At 46.8% G+C, this 27,497-nt stretch overlaps 1 protein-coding gene across 3 annotated transcripts; it reads right to left on the bottom strand.

Moving 5' to 3' along the window:
* Positions 1–14,150: 14,150 nt before the first annotated feature.
* Positions 14,151–27,021, bottom strand: U2AF1 (U2 small nuclear RNA auxiliary factor 1). Of its 3 annotated transcripts, none has more exons than XM_081234245.1 (8): positions 26,907–27,021; positions 23,369–23,456; positions 20,863–20,929; positions 16,565–16,614; positions 16,314–16,412; positions 15,635–15,768; positions 15,465–15,557; positions 14,151–14,432 (listed from the first exon to the last, which is right to left on the bottom strand). In XM_081234245.1, the coding sequence occupies exons 1-8, from the start codon at positions 26,948–26,950 to the stop codon at positions 14,294–14,296; spliced, it is 714 nt and encodes a 237-aa protein (XP_081090371.1). In that variant the 5' UTR covers positions 26,951–27,021; the 3' UTR covers positions 14,151–14,293. The 3 variants fall into 3 exon arrangements, with proteins under 3 accessions (XP_081090371.1, XP_081090370.1, XP_081090372.1); XM_081234244.1 differs by lacking the exon at positions 20,863–20,929 and adding an exon at positions 19,980–20,046; XM_081234246.1 differs by lacking the exons at positions 14,151–14,432; positions 20,863–20,929 and adding exons at positions 14,448–15,323; positions 19,980–20,046.
* Between the last annotated feature and the right edge of the window lie 476 nt (positions 27,022–27,497).

Here is a 27,497-nt window from a genome sequence, read left to right as displayed (position 1 = left end):
TAGAGAAAGCCCATGCGCAGCAATGAAGACCCAACGCAGCCAAAAAATAAATAAATAAAATATAAGTTTAAAACAAAAACAAAGAAACAGAAAAAAACAAAGTGGCTTAGGCCAAAAATGGCTTCTCTTGTGTTGAGAAGGCCATGCCTGGTTCTCTTTCTCCGGGGACCCCCTACCCTATCTGCTTGCATAATGGGTCCTTGTTATGGGCTGAACTGTGACCTCCCCAAATTCATATGTCAAGTGCCACCCCCCAACACACACTTAAGAATGTAACTATATTTGTGGATAAAGTCTTTGAAGAGGTGATTAAGTGAAAAAGAGGCCTTTAGGGTAACTAAGACTCCTTGACCAAACCTTGGTCAGGCTCCCGAGCCCCCTTCTCCACTAGCATCCCCCCAAAACACACCTTGTCTTGGACCCACCTAGGCCGGTTTTAGCAGGAATCCTACTAAGTCAGTTTAGAGAGACTGCCCCACCCCCTATCTGATCACCCTTGACATCCGATCAAGGTCCCCCCTCCTTTGATGTAGAAGTCCCTGGCCTGCCTTTAGCAAGAACTCTACAAGGTCTGTTTATCAAGAATCTCCCCGCCTTAGGGGCTTCCCTGGTGGCGCAGTGGTTAAGAATCCGCCTGCCAGTGCAGGGAACACGGGTTCAATCCCTGGTCCTGGAAGATCCCACATGCCGCGGAGCAACTAAGCCCACGTGCCACAACTACTGAGGCTGCGTGCTGCAACTACTGAAGCCTGTGTGCCTAGAGCCCATGCTCTGCAACAAGAGAAGCTACTGCAATAAGAAGCCCGCACACTGCAATGAAGAGTAACCCCCGCTCGCCGCAACTAGAGAAAGGCTGTGCGCAGCAATGAAGACCCAACACAGCCAAAAATAAATTAAAAAAAAAAGAAGAATCTCCCTGCCTTGGTGTCTCCTAGTAGTTTTCCATCCACTGAGCCCTCACTCTGCTGCTCGGCTGCAAATTCCCAGCTTCCTCCTTGTACTTGGAGTTGAGCCCCATCTCTCTCTCCTATTGCAATAGTCTCAAATAACATCTTCTTTACCCTTTTAATAACAAGTGTCAGAATAATTTTCTTTAATAAGAGTAGTGGCTTGGCTTAAACAACAAACACTTATTTCTCATCGTCTGGAGGCTAGAAGCCAAGTTCAAGGCACCAGCTTGGTGAGGCCTCTCTTCCTGGCTTGTAGACGTTGGGGGAAGGAGCAGGGGACAAGCTCACTCGTGTCTCTTCTTAGAAGGGCACTAACTCCATCACAAGGGATCCACCTTCACGACCTCATCACCTCCCAAAGGCCCCACCTCCAAATACCGTCACCTTGGGGTTTTGTTGGTTGGGGGACGGAGGCACAAATATTCAGTCCACAGCAGGCTGGAGCCCAATCTGACTGGTGTCCTTTTAAGATGGGGAATAGGTACCAGGGATGCACCCACACAGAGGGGAGACCACGTGAGGACACGGGGAGAAAGCGGTCATCTACAAACCAAGGAGAGAGAAACCAATCCTGTGACAACCTGATCTTGGACTTCCAGAACTGTGAAAAAATAAATGTCTGCTGTGGAGGAGTTTGCTGTCCCTGCACCCAAGGTCCCTAGGGGCCAGCAAAAGGGCTTGCAGCTCAGGAAGAGGCAGGAGATTGAGGCAGATGAGGGAGGGGCGTGTGAACTCTCCTGGGGAGGCGTGTCTGGGTGGCAGATGGCTGGCTGGCCCCTCCAGTTACAGGGCAGCAGGAGGAAACGGTTCTCATCCACCGGGTGACAAAGCAAACGCAGGAGAAGAGCTAATCGTAGAAGCATTACACAACAATGTAAATCAACTATACTCCAATAAAACTGGAGTCTCTTTCCACCCCCAGTTCCAGGTCTCAGAGACAATTTATTTGGCCATTTTCATTTTATTTATTTATTTATTTATTTTTGGCTGCATGGCATCTTTGTTGCTGTGTGTGGGCTTTCTCTAGTTGTGGCGAGCGGGGGCTACTCTTCGTTGCGGCGCGCGGGCTTCTCATTGCAGTGGCTTCTCTTGTTGTGGAGCACGGGCTCTAGGTGCGTGGGCTTCAGTAGTTGTGGCACACGGGCTCAGCTGTTGTAGCTCATGGGCTCTAGAGCACAGGCGCAGGCTTAGTTGCTCCACGGCATGTGGGATCTTCCTGGATCAGGGCATGAACCCAAGTCCCCTGCATTGGTAGGCAGATTCTTAACCACTATGCCACCAGGGAAGCCCTGGCCATTTTTAAAATGGTATTATTCATCACCATAATGTAGACGATATCCTGTATTTCTTTTTCTTGATTTATGAACTTTAGGCCATATCTATTTTAACAATAAAAATAAATGCTCTTTCTTATGCCAATAAGTTTTTATATTTGCAACAGTTTTATTGATACAATTTGCATACCATACAATTCACCCATTTAAAGTGTACAATTCAGTGGCTTTTCGTGTATTCACAGAGGTGTGCAGCCATCACCACACACTCAATTTTAGAGCATTCTCATCACCATAGAGAGAAACCCCAACCCCTTAGCCATCACCCCCACACCAATCCTTCCATAGCCCCCCACACAGCGTTTGTCCCTGGCCACTACTAATCTACTTTCTCTCTCTCTAGATTTGCCTACTCTGGACATTTCATATACATGAAATCATATAGCTTGTGGTCACTTGTGACTGGCTTCCTTCACGTAGCATGCTTTTCAAGGTTCATCCATGTTGTCACATGTAACAGTACTTTTCTTTTTATTGTCCAGTAAAATGCTGTTGTATGGCTATACAATGTTTTATTTATCTATTCATCAGTTGATGGACATTTATATTGTTTCCACCTTTTAGTTATTATGATTAATGTTTCTATGAATACTCGTGTACAACTTTTTGTATGGATATATGTTTTCATTTCTCTTGGATATATACCTAAAAACAGAGTTGCTCAGTCATATGATAATTCTATGTTTAACCTGTTGAGAAATTGCCCAACTGTTTTCCACACAGCTGCACCATGTTACACTCCCACCTGCAATGTAGGAGGGTTCCAATTTGTTCACCCACTCACCAACACTTCCCATCATTCCTTGTTTTGATCCTAGCCATCCTAGGGGGTGTGAAGTGCTATCTGATGGTGGTTTTGATTTGCATTTCCCTAAGAACAAGTGACATTGAGCATTTTTCATGTGCTTGTGGGTCATTTGTATATCTTCTTTGGAAAAATGTCTATTCAGATCCTTTGCCCATTCTTATTTGGGTTGTCTTATTGTTGTTGAGTTGTGAGAACTCTTTTTATATTCTGGATACTGGACTTTTTATCAGATATAGGATTTGCAGATATTTTCTCTCATTCTGTGAGGCATATTTTTCACTTTCTTGATAGTGCCTTTCAATGCACAAAAGTGTTCAGCTTTGATGAACTCTAGTTTATCTATTTTTTCTTCTTTTGTGACTTGCACTTTTGCTGTCATACCTAAGAAACCACTGCCTAATCCAAGCTCGTGAAGATTTACCATGTTGAGTTTTATGGGTTTATATTTAGAGTTCTGATCTACTTTGAGTTAATTGTTTGCATATGGTGTGAGGTAAGAATCCAACTTCATTCTTTTGCATGTGGATAACTGGTTGTCCCAGCACCATTTGTTAAAGAGATCATTCTTTCCCCATTGACTGGTCTTGACACTCTTGTCAAAAGCGATTGACCACAGATGTTAGGGTTTCCTCATGGACCCTCAATTCTAAATACTTCGTTGATCTTATACATCAATCCTTAGGCCAGTACCACACCATTTTCATTACCGTAACTTTGTACTAAGATCAGGAAGTGCAAGTCTTCTAACTTTGTTCTTCTTTTTCAAGATTGCCTTGGCTATTTGGATTTCCTTGCAGTTCCATAAAATTTTAGGATCAGCTTTTCCATTTGCACAAAGAGGCTGTTAGGATTGTGAGAGGGACTGAACTGAATCTGTAGATTGTTTTGGGGGAGTACTGCCATCTTAACCACGTTAAACCTTCCGATCTGTGAACAAAGGATAACTTTCCACTTATTTCGTTTTTCTTTCATTTCTTTGCAATTTTTTGGTAATTTAGGGTGTGCAAATCTGGCGCTTCCTTGATTAAATTTATTCCTCAGTATTTTATTCTTTTTGATTTGGGGAATAAATTTTCTAGCCCATGAATGAACATGGGAGGTCTATTTATTTAGCTTTACTCTAGTTTTCCCAACAATGTTTTGTCAATTTCAGAGTGTTTTGTACTTAGTAACTGCTTTTTGAAAATTTTTATTTTTTAAAAAATTTTATTGGAGTACAGTTGATTTACATTGTTGTGTTAGTTTCATATGTACAGCAAAGTGAATCAGTTATACATATACATATGTCCACTCTCTTTTAGATTCTTTTCCCATATAGGCCTGTGCTCAGTAACTTCTTACACCACCTGTCAAGTCCTCAGCTTGTCAAACAAGCCTATTAGGGTTCCTGGTGATTCCTCTGCTTGTCCTTCTCCATACCACCATGTCCTACCTTCAGCTACTAATAGTGTTACCAATAAAAACAACTAACCCTGCTTGAGCACTTACTATGTATGTGCCACTCACTGTTCGAGGAACTTTACCTAATTTTAACTAACGGAATTTTCGTAACTATCCTAGGAGGAGAGGTTGGGTGACTTGCCCAAGGTCTGCAGCTAAAGGGGAGCAGAACCAGGATTCGACCCAGGCAGTCGGAAGCCTGCATCTCTGCTTCTCTTGCCCGTCTTGCAATGGCAATCAACCCAACTTTGGGATATGTTAGGTTGACCTACATGAAACTGCTGATGTTTGACCATTTTTAACCTACAAAAAAATGGCAATTTCATTTGATTCAACTTGTTAAAAAAGAAAAAAAAAGACCTGGGATTTGAAGCAGGTGCCTGAATGTTTGTTCACCAGATTCAGGTGGGGATTTTCTGAGTTTAAGGCTCTGCTGTGTAAGGTTTGAACACGCTCACCAAGGAAGCTCCAGCTGGGAGTGAGCCAAGTTCACCTGGATGCACCTGGCATCTTCTGAGCAAAAGACCACAGTCTGTCCTGAGATGGGGGCCCCATTTCGGAGGTGAGAGCTCCTGAGCTCACTCTAACAGTAAGTCCCAAGCGGGGGTGGGAGGCATGGTAGGTCTCCCCGAGACCCATACTGTGCCATCCACGTGAGTCATCCGGCCACCAGGAAGCCGCCACCAGGGACGGGTGCAGCTCTTACGTGCCGGGCAGGGAGTTCTCCTGATGGGCCACGTGGACTTGCAGGGCTGTGTTTTCAGGCCCGTCCTGCTGCTCCTGGAACAGGTGCAAGGGAAGGCAGCCACCTGGTGGCCTCAGGACTGTTTGGTTGAGAAGCTTCCATTACATAAGATGCCATAGGAGGAAGAGACCTTGGGCTTCAATGTCTTTGAACTTTATGGCGGAAGGTGATTTCGGCTTTGGACTACCCTCGCTTAGGGATTTGATGTGGGAGGAGGGTTACACTTTCTCAATTCCGGAAGTTTCAGATTGCTGGCTTTGTTCTCACTTGGTCTCCTGCACAGGTGCTAGGGAGCCTCTTTGGACAGTGGGTTGGAGGCTCAGGGGAGACAGATGCTCAGGGAGTGAAGTTTCAGCCTTCACCTCAGGGTGGCCCTTGAGTTGATTACTGCACGGTTCTCACCTGTTTGAAACTTTCTTGGGATGAAGCCAACCGCCCATCCGTGGAACAGGACGGGTAGGGGTACTGGGGACGTGGCCTGTGCGTGACGGAGGGCAGCCTTGAGGGATGAGTCCTCTCCAGACCACTCTGGACCCCACCCGCCTCCGCCCAGGGAGCTGGGAGAGAGCACTGAGGAATCCTGGGGTGGGGAGTGACGCCCCTTTAGCTCAGGACTGTGTTTCCAGAAGGGAGCAGCAGCCATCACAGTGCCGCCTCCTCCCCTCTCCTCCCATGCCCCCTCCTTCCCAGGAGAGGAGACTAGCGGTCTGCTCGGCGGAGGCCCTTGACTCATCCATTCTCTCCCGACTGCAGGACACTGATCAGTTTAAAAGGTGCGAACCCTGGGGACCAACTCTCCTGTCCCCGCCCCAGGTTGGCATTGGCAGCATCCTGCAGACTGTGCATGTCCTGCAGACACAGGCTGTCCCTCAGGTGGGCTGTCGCAAGGTCAAACCATGGATGGAGATGGTAGTACGAGTTCTACGGGCCTTAAAACCCACATTCATGTTCTCCCATCAGCTTTATCAGTCATGAAATTGATAAAGAAAAAAAAAATCTGCTGAGGTTAAAGCCCATGGAGGCAACCTGGAACCTTCTCTCTGACCACATCTGACCACCAGCAGGTCCTATGGGCTCCCCTTCATTCTGACTATATGTGAGGCACAGGAGGTACACGGGACTGGAGAAGCTGGAAACGGACCCATCTACGCGTGTGGTCACCTGATTCAACAGAGGCCCCCTCAGCTCTGCAGGGAAGGTTGTGGCTCTTTCCACAATAAAAGTTGCTGGAGCGTTGGGCTAACCCTGTAGAAAAACAAGCACCCCTACACCATACACACAAAACGATCAGAGAGCAATCCTGCGTGTACCCTAAGCATGCACGCTGAGACAGTAAGCTTATGGCGAAGGCAGAGTATCAGCAGGAACTCGCGAGCGAAGATGTGTTAAACAGGACCCAGAAAGCACTGTCCACAGAAGAAATATTGCTGAACTGGACTAGTTACATGGGAAGACATGCGTTCATCCCACCACTGAGAGGGAAAAGGAAGCCCTAGACCGGGATAGATATTTGCAACCTTCAACAAAGGACTCAGACTGTGTAAAGAACTCCTAGAAATACACAGGAAAAAGACAAACGACTTGATTGTAAAATGGGCAGAGACTTGAGCCGGTGCTTCAGAGAGACATGCAAATGGCCAATGGCACAAAAAGGCACCAACCTCATCCGTCCATTGGGGACGTGCCAGGTGAAGCCAGGGACCTGCCAACCTGCCACTGCAGCCACTGGAAGAGCCAGAAGACAAAGGGGACGGAGACCGTCTGTCCCGGACTCAATGGCCCCCAACACCTGCCACCGTCCGAGCTGCGCTCCCCGCCTGCCTGGACCACAGCAGTAGCTTCCACTCTGGTCCCCTTCCAACACCCTGCGGTGAGACACTACTTCAGAAACATGAATCAGAATGTATCATCCTCCTGCTCGAACCCTTCCCACCACTCAGAACGAGCTCCAGGTCCTTCCCAAGCTCGCGACGCCCTGTACAACGTCGCCCTCTCTTTCCCGTGTGCTGTGCCTTGAATGCACTTTGGAGGTCCTGCTGTCCACCCAGCATCCCAGGACCCCTCCCTCTGGCGCCCCGCCCACTGCAGTGCTGAGTGGCCTTGTGACTTGCTTTGACCCATCAAGTGTGGAAGGAAGTTCATGCGTCTCTCTGATCAGAGGTGAAGAACTGGCAAGGGGTTTTCCTCCCTTTCTGCGCCCGCAGGCTGGCCACGCTCCATCCAGGTGGGGCTGCCCCACCAGCCACCCCAGGGAAGATGACGGTGCTGGGAGTCAGAGCAGCTGGCCCTCGGCCGACACATGGGGTGAGGGGGGATGAGGGCCCCGTGCTTCCACAGCACAGCCTAGCGCCAGTCTTTCCTGATCCAGGCACGTCCAAGCTCACTCCTGCCTCAGGGGACGCGTCCCCACTGGCCCCCCGCTCCTCTTCCTCCTTCTGTTCCTCCAGCTGGTCAGCTGTGCCAGTAACAGGTATTAACTACTCGATTCATATGCCTCGAGCTGCAACTTCAAGTCAGCGGCGTCCAAAAACATACTGAACGTTGCAGACAAGCTGAGTCAAAGCAAGGCAAGGCGATACGCAAGGATTCCATTTATATAAAATTCAGAAACAGGCAAAACTGTAATGTTTGGTGAAGCCTATGTAGATTTGTTTTTATTATTATTGGAGTATAGTTGCTTTACAATATTGTGTTAGTTTCTACTGCACAGCAAATTGAATCAGCTATACGCATACATATATCCCCTCTCTTTTGGATTTCCTTCTCATTCAGGTCACCACAGTGCATTAAGTAGAGTTCCCTGTGCTATGCAGTATGTTCTCATTAGTTATTTATTTTATACATAGAATCAATATCGTATATATGTCAATCCCAATCTCCCAAATCCTCCCAACCCCTAGATTTTTAGTTTTGTTTTTATTGAAGTATAGTTGATTTGCAATGTTTCAGGTATACAGCAAAGTGATTCAGTTATACATGTATGTATTTTTTCAGATTCTTTTCCATCATAGGTTATTATATCGAATACAGTTCCCTGTGCTATACAGTAAGTCTCTGTTGGTTATCTACTTTATTTTTTTGATTTAAAAAAATTTTTATTTTTGCCTGCGTTGGGTCTTCACTGCTGTATGCGGGCTTTCTCTAGTTGCAGCAAGCAGGGGCTACTCTTCATTGTGGTGTGTGGGCTTCTCATTGCAGTGGCTTCTCTTGTTTCGGAGCACGGGCTCTAGGTACGTAGGCTTCAGTAGTTGTGGCACAAGGGCTCAGCAGTTGTGGCTCACGGGCTCTAGAGCGCAGGCTCAGCAGTTGTGGCGCACAGACTTAGCTGCTCCGTGGCATGTGGGATCTTCCTGGACCAGGGCTCAAACCCATGTCCCCTGCATTGGCAGGAGGATTCTTCCCCACTGCGCCACCAGGAAGTCTGACTGATTATCTATTTTATATACAGTATTTTGTATCTGCTAATCCCAAACTCCCAACGTATCCACTCCCCACCCTTTTCCTCTTTGGTAACCATAGTGTGTTTTCTGTGTCTGTGAGTCTGTTTCTGTTTTGTAAATAAGTTCATTTGTGTCGGTTTCTTAGGCTCCACACATAGGTGATATCCTATGGTATCTGTCTTTCTCTGTCTGACTTAACTTCACTTTGTATGATCTCTAGGTCTATCTATGTAGAGTGTTTAAGATAATAAAACCAAAACGAAACAAGACGATGGCCACACATGTTGAGATGGTCGTTTTCTTGAGGAGGGAGGTGCTTTGTGGCTGGGAGGCTGGTCTGGGCGTTGGCTGGTGCAGCGGCTTCTTGACTGGGCAGGACCTACTAGGGGGTTCACCTCATAACAGTTCTCTAAGTATTGTGCGGTAGGCATCACACAGCACATTAAAAATATGACAATTGGGGCTTCCCTGGTGGCGCAGTGGTTGAGAATCTGCCTGCCGATGCAGGGGACACGGGTTCGAGCCCTGGTCTGGGAAGATCCCACATGCCGCGGAGCAACTGGGCCCGTGAGCCACAATTACTGAGCCTGTGCGTCCGGAGCCTGTGCTCCGCAACAAGAGAGGCCGCGACAGTGAGAGGCCCGCGCACCGCGATGAAGAGCGGCCCCCGCTTGCCACAATGAGAGAAAGCCCTCGCACGGAAACGAAGACCCACCACAGCCAAAAATAAATAAATAAATAAAGCAAACTGTCAACAAGTAAAAGTAAACACTATAGGGCTTCCCTGGTGGCGCAGTTGTTCAGAGTCCGCCTGCCGATGCAGGGGATACGGGTTCGTGCCCCGGTCTGGGAGGATCCCATATGCCGCGGAGCGGCTGGGCCCGTGAGCCATGGCCGCTGGGCCTGCGCATCCGGAGCCTGTGCTCCGCAACGGGAGAGGCCGCAACAGTGAGAGGCCCACATACCGCAAAAAGAAAAAAAAAGAAAAAAAAAAAAAAAAAAAAAAAGTAAACACTATAAAAAAAAAAAAAAAAAAAAAAAATGACAATTATGGAGCCGGCTAAGAGATACAAGACAAATGTGACTGGGAGTCTCGTAAGAAAACTTAAATAGAACAAATTAAATATTTATCATTCATCCTTAATTCCTAGAATAAATCCCACTTAACTGTGGCATATTTAATATGCTGCTAGATTGCGTTTGCCCGTATTTAGGACTTTTGCATCCATATTCAGAACTGAGACTCTCCTGCAGTTTTCTGTGTGTGTGTGTCCCATTTTTTGGAGATTTTATCAGTACCGTACTCATTTCATATGAAGAATTTGGAAGCTATAAGCAGCACCAATTTGGGTCCATGAGACGCCAGGTGCTGGGTGTCCTGGGGGAAGGTGTCCTTGCTCTGGAACGTGAAGCCTGGAGAAACTGAGGCGATGCAAACCCCTACGGGGTGGGGCAGGCAGAGAACTACAGCTGGAGCGGTGCCGGGACTTGCACACGGCTCCTCACGGCTACAGACCCCAGTTGGATTCTCTGCTTATCCTGAAAAAGCCCATCTTTGCTGGAGAAATAACTGGCAGTCTATGTGTTTTGGGTCAACACAGCCAATACATCCTTTATTTTTGTTGATGGAACTAGCTCACTGTATCTGCTGTTACTTGCACTGGGACAACCTGCTCAATTTACCTGATTTCTAGAGCTGTTCCCTCCTCTCTCTCAAAAGGTTATGTAGATCAACTGGAATAAAAAGCCTGATCCAACAAGGTGCCTTCTCTTCCTGCTTTGTTCCATGCTGCCTGTGTCTGGATTGACAGGGACAGGAATTGAACCTCCAGGGCTAGTTCCTGTTGCCACTTCCAAAGCCCTCAGAGAACCTAATCCCCGCACCCCTAGACAGACCCCAGCCCTCTTCTCAAGTTGCTGGGCTGGACCCAAGAGTTCTCGGAGCACCTGGTCTTCTGAAGCGCCTCTTTTGGTTGAGCATCCTTTTCTCAAGTGTAGAGCTTTGCCTAATTTTTGCCCTGAAATGCCAGCCAAAAATGCCAAGTGCCAACAAGGCATTTATTCCATCTTGCTCACTTTTGGCTGGTGCACAAGCGTGCGTGCTCACACACACACACACACACAGAGGCCACAACACCCTGATGGGCGGTGCTGCTACACCCCAACCCTAGGAGGTACAAAAGGCAAGGCAAGGTACCATGGTGGGTGGAGCCAAGCTTATGCCGGGCTGTGCTTTCCTGAGGTGGCAGCATGGAAACGTCAAACATTTTACGTTCACAAGGTTTAAGTATCTGGGGCTTCACCACAATTTCTCTAGTTTTGAGTATGTTTAAAAAACCTTCATTATAAAAAACTGAAATGCTCTTGCAGGAAATGATGGGTGAAATTTGATGAGAGCAATTTAAAAAGTCTCACTTGCAAACCAGAAGTTGAGAATCTTATATTGACCACAATCCTATGTTGTTTCTTTGGGAAATTCTAAATGGTCTGAAAACCCCCAAGACTGGGAACCACTGGACTAAACAAAGCCAACCTCACTAGGGTCAGCCACGCTGAGTCCCATGTGACACTCTGACTGCCAAGACCCCAGCGTGACTTTCCATTACAAAGGCTCTAGAAGTACATTTCTAATACCAGTGTTTTCTGTGTTTTGAATACTTTTTTTTTTAAAAAAGGAAATCATTTGCTGTTTCATCCCCTTTTGGTAAATAAGGACTCCTGAACTGAGAAGAGAAAAAGTGATACTGCAGTGACTACACCAGCAACCCTTTCTCCAATACTATCTTGTTCAAAGGAAGTGAATTTTCTCCAATCAATAGTGGTGGTGTGGGCTTCCCTGGTGGCGCAGTGGTTGAGAGTCTGCCTGCCGATGCAGGGGACACGGGTTCGTGTCCCGGTCCGGGAAGATCGCACATGCCGCGGAGCGGCTGGGCCCGTGAGCCATGGCCACTGAGCCTGCGCGTCCAGAGCCTGTGCTCCGCAACGGGAGAGGCCACAACAGTGAGAGGCCCGCGTACCACAAAAAAAAAAAAAAAAAAAAAAAAGAAAAAGATTTTCAACTATTATATATACACACATGCATAGGGTAAGCTTGCTATACCTGTGTCAAAACAGCAAGCAAAAAAAAAAAAAAAAAAAAAACAAAGGCTGTAGAAGTTAATTGAAGTAATTCAACACAACCGTTGAATTAAATGTGTTGATACTGTATTTAAGAGTTTGTTTCAGCAGCTATTCTCTATTTGGTTTCAGTCTTAATATACATCGTGTTAATATTCAGGACAAGAAACGTTTGCAGTAATATTTGGGCCCGTCCTCATTACAAATCAATTATTTCAAGTGGCTTTTTTAAAAAAAATTATTTATTGATTTACTTATTTTTGGCCGCGTTGGGTCTTTGTTGCTGCGCGCAGGCTTTCTCTAGTTGTGGCGAGTGGGGGCTACGCTTCGTTGTGGTGCGCGGGCTTCCGATTGCGGTGGCTTCTCTTGTTGCAGAGCACAGGTTCTAGGAGTGTGGGCTTCAGCAGTTGTGGCTCATGGGCTCCAGAGCGCAGGCTCAGTAGCCGTGGCGCACGGGCTTAGCTGCTCCACGGCATGTGGAATCTTCCCGGACCAGGGCTCGAACCCGTGTCCCCTGCATTGGCAGGCAGAGTCTGAACCACTGCGCCACCAGGGAAGCTCCCCCCGCCTTTCTAAACTAAACCCCCCTTGGACCTGGGTGCTGCCGCCTTTACTTGGGCTTCTCTACTGAGCCGCTCCGCTCCTTGCTGACGTGCGTAGGTCCAAGCATGCCCAAACCAGTGGCAACACGGGGCAGCTTCAGGACCAAACTGCCCTCAACGGCCTTTCACTCCAGACCTGCATTAGGGTGTGGAGGGCGGGGCGGCAGCGTTCCTCTCCCTTTACTTTGTAAGTTCCTCTTTCTGACTTCAGTGACAAAGTTTTCATGACACTTCAAAAAAAAAAAAAAGTCTACTTATTTTTGGCTGCAACAGGTCTTAGTTGCCACACGCGGGATCTTTCACTGCAGCAATGTGGGTTCTGTAGTTGTGGCACACGGGCTCTCTCGTTGAGGCACGTGAGCTCAGTAGTTGTGGCGCACGGGCTTAGTTGCCCCGTGGCATGTGGGATCTTAGTTCCCCGAGCAGGGCTCGAACCTGAGTCCCCTGCGTTGGAAGGCGGATTCTTAACCACTGGACCACCAGGGATCTTCATTTACTTTTGAAACTAGAGACTTTCACAGGAAAAGGTGACTCTAATCAAAGTTAAGAAATACAAATTAAAAATTCTGTCACGTTGTGTCCTTCAGATGCAGTGGAAATGACTCAGTAATTTCCACAACTCTGACGAAACTTAGATTGCAAATCTGAAGTACTGGTACTCTTTTGGGAGTATGAAAACTGGTTTAAAGATAACTTCCTAGACCACCGACTCAAAGTGCCACTCTATCCAAAATCATCTGCCTACTACTGCAAAAAAAAAAAAAAAAAAAAAACCCAAAATTTCAAGACAGCAAACCTGAACAAAACTAACGTAACCACTAAATCATTTTTTATAATTTATCAGATAAAAGCTGACTTCCAGGAAACAAACTGGTCAGGGAAGTAGTGTGTCTCCCCCCACTCAGCAGGCACACCTCCCAGGAATGGGTAAGAGGGTCGGACGCCTGCGGGCGACTGTGCTTGGGGCTGTCGTGAGGAAAGACGGGGATGCCACGCAGTGCCGTGTGCTGGTCACCTGGAACCGTGTTTCGGTTTGCCTTTGGGTAAGACTTTCTCTTAAGAGAATCTCTGTGGTCTCAGCCGAGGCGCAGCCACGGCAGGAACTGGGACACAACTCCACGGCAGGAACCGGAACACAACTCCACGGCTGCCCCGAGTCACACTGCCCTGCGGTGCCATGACGAAGATGGTTTGGGAAGGTAACACCAGACAGGAAGGTTCTGCCGAGGCAGATGTGATCACAGGGCTTGTGCTCCTGTCCCTCAGTGGTTTACGACGCAGCCCTGAGTCGGTGAAACAGAAACGCGAGGGCCTGAGCGCATCCCCGTGTTACGTGCCACCCGTGTCTCAGGACACAAGGCAGCCCTTGGAGCAAAACCAGAAGCTCACGGACAAGAACCCAACACTGCAGGCTCCACGGACTGCGCTTGGTCGAGAGATCAACTTTCCTGCAGACGCCAGTGCAGTCTGCGGGGCTTCCACTCCAGTCCACTAACAGCTTCAGAAGAGAAACACTGGATTACCTGTTAACATGCGGATCACAGGAAACAGGCCTTTTTCGCATATGAATTTTCCCTTAACCGGTAGGCGTGTCATTTATACGCGAAGTGACTGATGTACTACCTTCACCTCGAGGGCTGATGATGTATGTGCAGGTCTGTAAAGGAAGAGACTGGAAACAAAGACTTGGCACAAGAAATCAGTCACACAGGAATTCTGTATCACTACAAATTTTATTCAGAAACCCATCTTTGTTTTTTTTGTTGTTTTTTTTAAAAAAACTCCCATTATGAACTGGCTCGGTCAACCAACGACGGACGACACTTCCCAGCAGACACGCGGCAAGAACAGCACGGCTCAGAATCGCCCAGACCTCTCTCGGTCCCTCGACCGCCTCCTGTCGCGTTCCCGTCCCCCGCCGCCACCACCGCCGCCGCCGCGGCCACGGTCTCTAGACCGAGAGCGACGCTCCCGAGAGCGGGACCGCGATCTATGCCTGCAATCAAGGACAGGAAAGGACACCGTGGCACCCACACCGCAGCACGCAACACACAGGACGGGGACTGACACGTCTGAACACTGCAGCTCATCGCGCCGATGAGGCCAACAAAGGAGAAAAACGCTGCCAATTAAGCCACAACTGGAGCTGTAAGATGTGCCCTCGTCTCAGACGTTAAAGTGTCAGGGATAAAAAGGGGCACCTGCAGACTGAAGAGCTGCGACACCTTCTCTATTACATCCTCCTGTGGCGCCAGCTCAAACGGCCAGGGGAACCCTACTCCAGAGTGAACGGGACGTACACACCCCTCACCCCACATCTGACCCATTTCAGGTCCCGCCCCAGCCAAGCCGCCGCCCCGCCATGTACGCAGCTCAGCGACGGTGTCCGTCGGGCCCACCGTGGGTGAGGGGAGGCCAGGGTTCTTTTTCTCCTACACTTCTTTTTGTTGACAATGAAACAATCACCAATAAGGTCTGCATTTCCAAATATCTGTTTGACAGGAGAGGGACGAGAACCCCTCTGGGGTCAGAACTCAGTGATCTGAGTAGGAGAGGAGACTCGTCACACTGACACCTTGGCCTTTTCTCTGCTTGGTGACACGACCACCTGCACTTAAGCAACAGGACCAGACACGTAACGGTGCCCAACTGTTGGTGGTCCACAGGGCGGTGCCCCCGCCCCCAGCCAAAGAAACCTGCCCAAGCCAATAAAAACCAAGAAACCCCAGTGGAAATAGGCAGCACGTAAAGGAAGTCCAGATATCAGAGAATAAGCACCGTGTAAACAAACCTAATTTTAGTGGTCACCAGCTTAACGGTTTCCTCAGTTACTAAGGTTTGATCTCGACCTGACGAGGAGGAAGCCGTGCGTGCCGTGGAAAATGTCCTTCAAAGAGTACATGTTACATTTTAAAATATGCACTACATTCTAAGCAGTGCCTTTTAAAGAGAAATGACATGAAAGCCAAGCTTTACTTGAAAACAGTATTTTGGTTAAGCAACAGTCACGGTTCACTCGAGTACTCACTTCTTACGGCGGCGCCCGTACAACTCCCGTCGCAGCTCCCGAGAGATGGGCTTCAGGTGCATGAAGTTGCAGAAGCCTCCCCGCGTGCACTCCCTGCGGGAGAACAGACGGGGTCATGCGGTGCGTGCCCCCCACCCGCCCAGGGCGCCCCGGGGCCTGCACACACCTACCCCATCTCGTACTGGCGGCAGCAGGCTTCTCTGAAGTCGGTCACAGGGGAGAGCTCGGCGTGGATCGGCTGGCCATTAAACCAGCGGTTGTTCAGGTCAATCACGGCCTTTTCCGCATCTTCTTCACGGCGAAACTGAAAAGGCAAGGCAAAAGCGTTGCCGCGCACACTTCAATGACAAATGTCTTCAACTACTGACTCAACTATGCGTCACCCGCTCACAGGTAAAGTAATTCGGGTGGGATAATGTCGGAGAGCAATTTAAGAACCAGGCCACCCTTTTTTTACAATGAGTGAACTTTGCTACGGTCCAAGCTCATGCCATGTATGTTGCCATGGTTTTCAAATTCAGCTGGTTAAAAGAACACGTCATGATTTATGCAGGCAATTGAAGTTTTATTAAAAAAAGGGGCGGGGGGAGAAGAAACCAAACATATAAACCAGCTTCTTCTCCCCAGTCCAACAGCCGCTAACCAACAGCCGAAGACACCCGCCGACCGGGGCCCTCCCTGCGTCTTCCCAGCACCCGCAGGCCGGCCACCGGACCCAAGCCGCAGCCAACGAGGGCCGGTCAGCGCATCGAATTCATGGACATGGACAGGGCCGAGCACGTGGAACTTCGAGGTTAGCGGCTAAGAGCACTAACCCTTCCTCAGCCCCACCTGCCGTCTCACTCCTACCTTGACATACACGTTCCCAACAAGGTGGTCTCCAAGGTTGTCGCAGACGTTCATCTCCTCCACCTCCCCGTACTTCTCCTCCATTTCCGTGAAAACCTCCTGAAGGAAGGACAGTGGTTTGAGGATCACAACAGAAATAAAAGAGCAACTGAACATAACTCACGTTTAGGCATTTTTATTAATGGAGACAAGTCCTAATTCCAGATACAGAGGGTGAACAACAGGTCAGTGGGTTTCAGCCAACAGCTCACCTCAAAGAACTCATCATAGTGTTCCTGCATCTCGACATCGCTCACAGCACCTGAGAACAACAGACATCTTGCTGGTTAGAGCGGGGAACCGTGACTGAGACAGCTCTGTGCTTAAACTCAAACTGCTACATAACACACATCAGATTGTCTAGAGAGAAAACGAGAGCTGCGTTCTACTGGAGACTGAAGACACTGCATTACACAGCCACTTGTTAAAATTTTAAAGTGTGGTGAGAGTTTTAAATGCCCCTTATGACAATCTCAATTCTGGCTATTCAAATGTTAAAATCACAACAAGTTTTAATCAGCATCAAAGGGCCAACATTTTCACAAAGTGTGAGGAAAAGGTTGACTCTCAAATTAAGAAACTTTTAAGTGAAAATTTTCTTCCTTTTTAGATTTAAGATACAGGCCAAGTAATCACACTGATTTTTTTTCCTTTCCTTTATTAGGTTAAAATGAAAGCTGAAATCAGGGTAAATGATTAAAAGCTTATGTTCCTGACTAGCTTCTTTCACCAATTAGCAGCCACACAGAATGTTATTAAAATTCTTTCTGATGCGATTAAAACCCAATTGACCGAAAATAAAGACTCAGTAGGATAATTACCAAGTTCAATTACAGTATTTTGAACGCCCTCTTTCGCATAAAGGGAAAGTTACAATGCTTCGTTGAAGAAAGCATTATTTTATATTTCAAACTATTTTCATCCAGTTTATCCTTCATAAGTCACATGCACTAAGTGAAATCAAGTCAGCTGTGTGGATAGATTGTGCAAATTTACCTTCTATCCTCATCATCCTCCTACCAAATCTCACCATCAAACTCTAACGTCCTCTGAACCTAGATCTGAGAAAGCACAAAGCTGGTGTGTCAGTAAACTGACGTTCCAAACAGCCAGACCAGGGAGTGGCTTTGAGGCTGGGACAGCCTGTCTTTAACTGTCACCTTCCAGAGGCCACCTCCTGGACTGGCGGCCCCCTCTGGGCACCCGCTAAGGGCGCTGGGCTGTGGCCATGGGCTCTAGCCACACTGCGCTGCCTGCGAGCAGTTCCCGAGCTCTCTGGAAAACTTTTTACCTCAAGGATAAGAACTAACTTCAGTGTTTGATTCTGACAATGATTTAAGTTCACTTTCTTGCCACTGGAGCTGGGCGAGGGGGTGTCCCTGCATTTTAGTTACTTTTGGATTTCTAGGAATCCAGCTCGCGTTAGAACACAGAACTTACTGAGTGCGTTAGGCAACAATGGCTACTCGACAGCTCGTGTCGAGTTAAAAGCTACCGTGAACGTGCCTTCTTCCCTGACCAGAAATCAGGTTCTAAACAACAGAAAAGCTAGTCAAGGGAAGCCCACTCCAAGGGCAGAGTTTAATGTTTAAAATTTCCTTCTCCACATTAGAAAAAATGAGAAGACAGAAAATATTTACACACTCAAAAAGTTTTAGCAATACTGAGAATCAAATTTTGGTGGCTGTTAAAATACTGGCTATATTCTTAGAATTTCTATTCTGTTACTATATAACAGAATATCGTATTTTAAAAATGTATGTAAAGTTCATATTTTAAAATGCTTGATAGCGGGCATATCTTATCTCCTATACTCTGGTTAAAATTTTTGAGTCAATCAAAATGACCTAAAAGGCAGAGATGAGTGATTAAAAAACTGTTCAATTAAAAACGTATTTACACGACTCAATATTATTTTAAGTAAGTATCCAGTTTTCTTAGAGAAACGCTCTTCAACTGGGGTTCATTTTTAAGCTTAATCAGAGCAGAGACAGCTTATTTTTCTACAGATAAAAGGGTACGTTAAAAAAAGCCAGTAATTTTAGGAAACTGATGAACCTAGCTAAATTGCAGAATCAGAATTGTGTTTAATTTGTACAATCTGGACCCCAGAATTGTAGTCTTTAGTACAGCTAAACTTTTATTTTGTAGCATATGCAAAACAAGAGTCCTGTGAATCGCAAATATAGACACAGAGAACTAATCCAACATTCTTCTGTCAATAAAGCATACGCATCCCCGAAAAAACAAGCAGGGCAAAGAGTGATTAACTGTCATAACTCAGTCATCTACTTCTCATTCATTTCTACCCCAGGGTAGGGCTGTTACAAAATTATTTAATCAGTCCATAGAGAAACAGTTTCTTCCACCCATTGATCTTATTTCTTTAAAAAACAGAAAACCAGGTATTTTAAATCAAGGGCTACCAAGTAAATCCTGCTACCATCAGATTCAGGGAAAGAAATTAATTCTCTATCAGGTCAGCATTAGCGTCGAAAAACATTTAGTGTCTCGGCAGGAAAAATGTACCAGTCCCTCCCCTGCAGACACAGGCGCCGTGCACGCACACACACGGAACTGGAAGGCCTCCCAGTCTGGGGCCAGCTTGAGGAGGTGGTGGCTGCTGGGACCATTTCACCCACTGTAGGTCACCCTATAAACTGAGGGGCTCTGGGCCAAGGGTGTATTTGATCCAGGTTTGTGGCTATCCAAAGGTACCTCGTGGTATTATTCTGTGATCTATTTTTTACAGCTTCAAAACAAACTGGTGAATGAGAAGCATCTACCCTTTGGTCTGGACCCCTTGATTTTAATACGAGTCCAGGATGTTCGTTTCAGTTTATCCTCAGATGACTAAATTCACTCTACGGTTCAACAGCTGTTAAAACTTAAACTGTAGTTTAACTTTCCAGATAGTATTTCTCCTGTTCCCTAAAAGATACCCCTCAGTAAATACCACATCCATAACTTAAATTCAGCATTTCCCATTACCTGAAGAAACCAGTAATGTCTACTGAATGCCCAGTCTAGAGCTATTCCCTACCAAGTATCCTTTATTTCCCAAATGTAATAAACTAACTCCTGAAGTTGGAAATACCTACATAAAGTATCTGATGAAGACAGGAGTCCACACAGGACTGGTGTTGCACTCGGGGTCAGGGCAATTTGGAGGACCCTACTTGGGAAACATTCTCGGAACAGGGCTCTCACAGTTAAAAGCATGATCTCCAAAATGGAGTTTAAGGGGAAAAAAGTCTAATAAGAAATAAAATCTGAAAAACAATTTCAGAACAATTTTTTTTTTTAAGTCAGAGAAACTTTCCCTGTTAGCGGGAAGAGCGTGAACACACACACCCCCCCCCGGATGGCGGCCAAGGGGCCGGAGGGGAGAGCAGCAGCTCCGCGCTCTTGTCAAGGGCACCCTCTCCAGTCACTTTTTCCTTCCTAAATAAGTGGGCACGAGTTCCAGTCTCAAACAGAGGTTTCCACGGGGTCAGTGGGACACAAGCTCTCGACACCTCTAGTGAAAGGTGGTCCTTGACACTACAGCGGCAGACCAGATGGAGTTGACGCTGAGCTCTGACACGCAAGCCCAGGGAACCAGGGAAGGAACTTGTATGAACTTACAGCGCAAACCGTCAGCAGACTGGGAAGAGTTTTGAGGGTTACGGTAAATGTTCAAGAGGGCAATGGTCTGAAATACAAAACGCAACAACTTTATATCATGGAAAATTAAATGTAAACACTTAACCGGTTTCCTGTGGCGATCACTTCAGTCAAGACTCAGTGCTGAAAAAAGAGCAAGTTATTTTCTTTCGAAGCAGAGATGTTTTCTCTTAGTTGATGGCTGTCTTGGAGCACCCTGACACTGCAATGCAACAGAGATCCCATGACATGCTCATATTGTATTTCTGTCACAGACTGTAAAAATTCTCCATTTCAAAGTTCCAATCCAGTTAAGAATGCAAACAACTTGGCAGGCTACTACCAAAATATTCCTGTTACAGGAAACTTTTAATGAACAAATGAGAAAGAGTGCCTGTATAAACGGATTAGAGAAATACAATAATTACGTATCATGAAATCTCTACTTCCTAGAGGAAAAATTATAATGGTGAAATAAAACCCACACTTATTGGGCAACTTACCTTATTAAATCCTAAATATTCCTAAGGTTTTTGATTTCACAGAAAGAACTTAATAATTGCCAGGGGTTCAGTCACTGTGAAGACCAGTGACTGGCTGGTGACGCCTGGGTGTCACAGGGCCGGACCCCTCTCGTTAACAAACGTCCACTGTGGGAAGAGGTCCGGCCAGTGACCTCCCGGCCAGCCTGCTGAACGCGGCCAAGTATCAAGTTCTTGCTGTGTGCGCCAAGGACCTCCGGCACCGTGTCCTGTTTGCAACAGCTCTATGTCAGCAGCGCAGAAGCCAACACTATTTGTCTCAATTAAGAGTGGGCTCTTTAACACCATTGTTTTAAAAAAATTTCTCCAACTGTGGGACTTACAGTGTGAGCCGTCAGCCGTCTGTGCACTGTTTTGGGGATTACGATAGATGTTTTGAATCAAGATGGTCTGCGGGGAAAAAAAAATAAAAAGGGGAATTCTACTGGCTGCTGTGCATATATCAGACAATTGCAAAGAGACAACTTGTTTGCAAATGGCTCAACGCCTGCTGTTTGTTTCCTGCAAGTCAGACACTTGTCTTCTGAAGAGTACACCCAAACCATCATATTATGAAAACAGAGTTTGAGCGGTGACTTAGGTCAAGTGACTTAGGTCAAGTCAGCCAGCAACCAAGAAGAAACTGTAATTGTTATTTTGAGTAGTCCCACGTCACTGAAGTGTTTTAAGACAAGGTAAATAACAGAACACTAACATTTCCTCATACTTCAAGCTAGCAGACACTATGATGTTGAAAAATTCACATTATAATCATATTCCCCATATGAAAAAAAAATTTTTAAACCAAATGCACAACCCAAGTATATGTAGTCCATCAAGCTCTCTTGATCTCGTAGGAAACAGGCACACCGAATGGGTTTCCTAACTCTCATGGACAACTATCATATTTACATTTTCTTGGTGGGATCTCTGTTTACATAATACAATAGCTTAAAACATTTGCTCTTTTCCAATCCTTCTTTTAAGGGAAAAAAATCCTTTTAGCCCTTGTGCTTTAAACTGGATCAGGCAGACTTGAAACCTTACATTGTACCGTTCTTCTTAAACTCAAGTTGTCTGAAAAAACAAACCATGTTTAAGTTAGTAGGCTAGCATCACATGAATCTTAATGTCCACATCACTGTAAGAAGCTTAAAAAGAAACCCACACTGAATTATGCTAGAGATTTACAAGCTGAACCAATAAACCGCGTGATTTAAGAAAATAAATATTCAGTCTCAACGTGTATCCAAAGCAGTTTTGTAAGTGGTTTCACAGAACCGGCAGGCTCCGCTTCTAGCTGCGTGGTCAAGGGGAATGGTCGTGCGGGTCCCTCAGCCGCACGTCTGCTCTGGGAAACCCACCTGGGAGGATGCCCGCCAGCCACACAGCACAGCGGTCACCACACAGACCCACCCCCGGGGCCTGGCCTCTCTGCAAGCCACTGATACCACCCCGAGTCAACCACTTCAGGACTCCGATGTTCCCAAAGCCAACCGCACTTGGTTTTTTTAACTGCAATCACCAGTGTGTGACAGCTCTGATGGAAAGCTATACTGAGCTCAGTGATCCAACAGGGAATTCCTTTTAGCTCTCACTCAGGTCATTTGGCAGTAGCTGTTTAATAATAAAAGAAACTTCACTTGAAGGGAGTAATTCAGTTCCATTAAAATCACAGGTGGTCAGGACTACCTAAAGCCAACCAAACGAATCAAGACAAGATGTGCAAGTTAACACATACACCTGACCCCATCAAACTTTAACGGGATCATGGCCACTGGCCTAGTGAGGGAGATTGAGTTCATAAATGGAAGCACTTAAAAAAAAATTACAACAAACAGAAAACGTAAAGCGAATTCTCCAATATTCTGAATTTCAAAAGGGACATGTTCAAAGCTATTAAATTAGAAAATACCGTCTCTTTCTTACAACAACTGATTGACTTTCCTAAATACTTATACACAGTGGTTCTGAGGCTGCACGGGCGGCTTGAAGGAGCTCAAGAGCCCTCAGTCTGGAAAGACTGAAGTATAGATTCTTTTCAAATCCAAACATTCAGGTAAACACGGAATGAAGTTTTCTGTTCCTCGCAGAGGTGCTTTCTCCCTTTAATTCACTGGATCTGTTGCAGGGTGTAAACCCTTGCCTTTTCTTCAATTAGCCAAAAATAAACTATCAAAAATCACCATTTTTGACTGATCTGAACTCACAACATAGCCAAGCCCAAGGAAACAGGCATCTCTCAATGAACTGAACAGACTGGCCATGAATAACTGAAAGTAAATGCCTGTCTTCTAACGTTACCTTTCATTGTTCATGTTTCTAATGACATGGTACAACTTGCTGGGTCCTTGGCTGGGGTCTCAGAGGGGACACACCCAGGGGTACTGGAGAGCCCCTGCGTGCACAGTGTGACGGCTCTGCTGACAACCGCGCCCGCATCTCCTCTAAGGTGGCTCCACCCACCTCTACTGCCTGGAGAGTAACAAGCAGGAAGCCAGCTCTGCATCTACCAGCGAGCAGAGGGGAAGGCAGCGCAGGCCCGGCTGCCCCTCCCAGCCCACGCCTGTGAGAGGCAGGGAGGGTGGTAAGGCAGTGAAAGCCAGGCACGGCCAACACGTTTTTCTAAGGATAAAAACAGGGAATGGTGCTCTCAGACCTTCCGCTAGGGGTGGTTCACCTGCCTCATTCTCATTTAAACAAACACACTGATGAACACAAATGGAAAATAAAACTATAGAAAAACCCCCCCTGCTTATGAACACATGGAAATTAACTGCCTCTGTAAAGTACATGAAGTTTTGATCATTTACATGAAAACGGAAAAAAAAAAAGGAAAAACAAACAAACCTGGCTAAAGGTCGGTTTATTGTGCAACCGAGAGCATCTGTCTCCATGACGACATGCTCCAATTTTGAAATAAAATGAACAGTTGACTCTGTAAGGGAAAATAAGAACTGATTATTTTGCTGGGAAGATAACAAATAGATGGAAATATGTCATCAACATGATAAATGCTATCAAACTACGTTTCTTTTACTTCACAGAAGCATAGGCACATTGTTTCTACTGGTAATAGGTACCTTCCCATGTTTTAGAACTACTCAGCTTCAATCTGCCCCTCTAAAAACATGGTACTCTTTCAATGAAGAACAGTCTAATTCCAACCTGGTTCCTCTGCATTGGAATCCCCTCCACTTTCAACTACAGTTAACCCTTGAACAGCACGGGCTTGAGCTATGCAGGTCCACTTATATTCAGGTTTTTTAGTCATTAAATCCTACGGTACTACACGACCCATGGTTGGGTGGATCGTAGGATTCGGAACAGCAGACATGGGCTGACTGTAAGTTAACCTCAGACTGGATTACGGACTGTGCAGAGGGTCAGCACGCCAACCTCCACGTGGTTCAAAGGCCAACTGTACTGCTGCATCGGTTCCTCTGAGACTGTACGTTAAGTTAATCTAAAACTGTATTTAACTTAAAACCTATCTGTTCTCTAGTCTTCCACGATGAAATTCTCTCTTGAGGACATCAACACGGTGTAGCGAGGGGTCAAGATCCTGAGTCGGCTACTAGCTGCCTGGACTTGGGCCAGTAGCCCGCCCCTGTCCGGGTCTCAGGAGCCATCTGTAAACTGAGGAAAATGCCAACATGGCACCGGACCGAGAACCAGAATCAGATGTACCGTCTGTGTGCTCATTACATGTAGTTGCTATTATCTAAATAATCACAAAGTCCAGGTTCCCTCACCCAAGACACCAGACCAATAGGAAATTTCCAAAAAGAGGCCTGAAGTAAACCATTCCTCCTGGTTTCAATACACTGAAAACAAGCTATTGGGGAATTCCCCCCGCCCCCCGTCTGCAGGAACTACACAAGGCCACCTTCTGTTCCCATATCGCAAAGCCCTCCCTTAAAATGCTCCAATACTTGGGCCATCCGGATAAGATCAAAACTAGCACTCCAGCCAGCATTGACAGCAATGCGAGGTGGCTCAGCATAATCCATCTATGACGAATTATGAACTCTTACTAGTGGGCCCCATTCAAATTTAGACTTGCAGAGGTGGGAAAGTTACCCTGTAGATTCAAGGTTTTAGCAAGGGCCATCCAGAGTTAAGGTCAAAGGGCCTCAGTGAAATCTGATGGACCATGAAGGTCAACTAGCCATTGATTTATTATTAGATAGCAATAAAAGTGGAAAAGTCTAAATTTATCAGGAGAGGAAAATGATTACTACATGTACTTGCAAACTTATAGGTCTTGCTTCAGATTATTTCACTTGAGTATATAACATTACATCTTCAGGAAGTCACTCGAAAATAAAGAGCTTATTTTAAGAATATCCCAGAATAGACAAAACCCATCTCAACAATTAATACCCAACTATACCATATAATTAAAACAATCCTTGGTCCTGTACTTCCAGAGATGACTCTCTTTTCATGATGCCCAGTTAATTACTGAATTTAGTCTATCAGTCAAAACTTTTCTAGTGTGCTCATTAAACTACTGAAATAAAATGAAAAGATGTAAAACACGTGATTTACTATCACAGAGAAGATATTAGAAAGGCTAACCTATGCTTAGATTTAGAAAATGTCCATAACCTCACGTGTAATTAGCTTAATGTTTTTAATTGGTATAGACCTACATTTTACTTCCAGCTTAAATTGAAAAAAAAAGAAAAAGAAAAGAAAAGAAAAAAGGTTAGCGGGAATCATCATTTTCATTTTTTAGGAGTCGAGATGTTTCCTGGAAACTAAAACCCCACAAGTCTCCCTGAAATGAGAAACCTAGATTAAATAATCAAGTTTCCTGAATTATAGCCATGATTTTTACAATACAGCACCAACAGACTGAAATGTGGTTATTTATAGAACGAATATAAAAAACATTGAAATGAACCTCTGAACTAAGAGTTTCATAGAGCAAGAGCGAAGACATCACCTTATGCAGCTTTTTACCAGAACAATGGAAAAAAACTGCATGGGACATAAGTCATGGCCCACACTAACGTAAGCTCAAGAGTGAAATTAACACTGCACGCTCTTCAGCAAACTCCGAGAAGCCTCTTTTTCCAGCAGAGCTGGCCAATCCATTCAAGATCATGTTCCCCAAGCTGCCGCCTCTGGAGCCACAGCCTTCGGAGCACACACCTCTTCCATAGCACTTAATACATTTTAATGCGTTTTACTTTAGTTATCCTTTACGTGGTAAGTACCCCCTCACTCCTTGAGTTCCTTGAGAACAAGATCCAAATTTTACCCATCTTTGAGTCCCCAGAGATTGGCCTGGAGTTGACACTCAATTAATGTTTCTGGAGTGAGTATGACTGATGCTTTTGTCTTGTGAGTTTTGCTAGGAAAAAATATAACCCCCTCTTCCAAACAACACAGGAAATTCTAGAATGTGTAAAAGAAGACATTTTACAAGATAGACTGCATCCTGGAAAACAGAAACAATTTAAAGTGTTTGATCAAGTGGTATTAAAACATTATCTATAGTACACTTAGGAGTTTATCATTAAAAACATATTCACGTAAGCCCTGTACAGCCCTAAAGAAACCCAAGATGTTAACCATTTATTCAAAGAATAGATTAAGCTTAGTCTTGGGGTTTTCAAATAAGAATTATCCTCCAAAATGTCTGGAAACATTCCCTTTAGTCTAAACTTCAGTGAATAAACTGGAAATTAATACGTGGCAAAGTCAAAATTATATGTTTTACTTTTAATCTAACAATTGATTACGAAAGATATACAACCTAATAAAAGAAAAAACACCCATCTTACTCTTATATTGGAATTACATCTTAAAGTATTTTAAAATCAAATTATGTCTTTTATGGTTAGTTAAACCCGTAATCTCCAAAATACTTTTTCACATCAACTGTCCTTATGATCAGCCCGATCACCACTTAACTCACACAAGAGGCTCGTGAAGCGGATAAAACCCTAACAGTTAGGACCCTAAGTTATCTAACGATTTAACGCGGGCGAAGCTTGTACTACCGCTTGCCCGACTCGACATTAAAAGATGAAAGTTGGGGGAATCGTTAATGTTGACAACTTCAGCACAACTCGAGGCGGCTTCCGAGTGCCGGGGGCGCGGGGGCCAGGGTCGCCTGTAGGTGGGCCGCCGAGGAGACCCCGGCGGGAGAGGCCGCGCCGCCTGAGCGGAAGCCCGCCACCCGCCCGGCCCATCGCCCGCCCGCCCGGGCGCACGAGGCGGCGGCGCTCGACTCCCGAGGCCGGAAGAGCCGCCCGCCCCTCCCCCCGCCGGCCCGCCGGGCCTCCCGCCGACTCCCGGGCCCCGCCGCCGAGCCCCGCCGCACGCCGCCCGCCCCTCTGGCCCGGGACCCCGGCGGCCGGCTCTCACTCACTTGTCTTTCTCGGTGCCGAAGATGGAGGCCAAATACTCCGCCATTTCCCACCCGCCGCCGCGGCCGCCGACAGTGCTGCGGACGCCGACGACCCCTCCCGACGCCCTCGGGAGACGTCACCCGGACGCGACGACTCTCGCCCCACCCCGGCGGCCTGGCGACGCTGCCCAATCGGAAGAGACGCTGCCTGCGCGTGGGAGGGGCTTGACGCGCGCGGGAGGCACCGCCCTCGCGGCCCAGGAGCCCGCGCGCCTCCCCGCCCTGCGCCCTCTCCCGGCGCTCCCTGTGCTCTCCGGTCCTTCTCCCGCGCTCCTCGCGCCACGGCCGAGGCCCCGCGACCCCCGTCGGCGTCCCCCGGTGCCCAGAGAAGCCGAGCGCGCAAACGGCGGTCAAGGAGGAGGAGGCGGCGGACAGCTTCTCCACGCTGTCCCTGGGGCTGGGCCCGGGGCGCGCCTGTCCCGCGCGGGCGGGTTCCGCGGGTTCTCAGCGGGGCAGGCGCCCTCTCCCCGCACTTTCCCTGTGGGACCCCCACCGCCTTTCGAACCCTTCCTCCGGGAAGATCCCTCCTCCAGCACCCTCGTAGGCGGGGAG

The sequence above is a fragment of the Mesoplodon bidens genome, assembly GCF_964165515.1.
Source record: "Mesoplodon bidens genome assembly, chromosome: 5".
Taxonomy (NCBI): Eukaryota; Metazoa; Chordata; class Mammalia; order Artiodactyla; family Ziphiidae; genus Mesoplodon; species Mesoplodon bidens.
The sequence above is the reverse complement of the archived record's forward strand: the minus strand, read 5'-3'. Positions and strand labels throughout refer to the sequence as shown.

Excerpts from the sequence above, each read along its gene's own strand:
- U2AF1 (XM_081234245.1), bottom strand. The coding sequence starts at position 26,950 with ATGGCGGAGTATTTGGCCTCCATCTTCGGCACCGAGAAAGACAA. Across the intron at positions 20,930-23,368 it reads ATAAACCGACCTTTAGCCAG|ACCATCTTGATTCAAAACAT; the intron begins GTTTGTTTGTTT and ends TTTTCCCCGCAG. Across the intron at positions 16,615-20,862 it reads GACGGCTGACGGCTCACACT|GTGCTGTGAGCGATGTCGAG; the intron begins GTAAGTCCCACA and ends TGTTGTTCTCAG.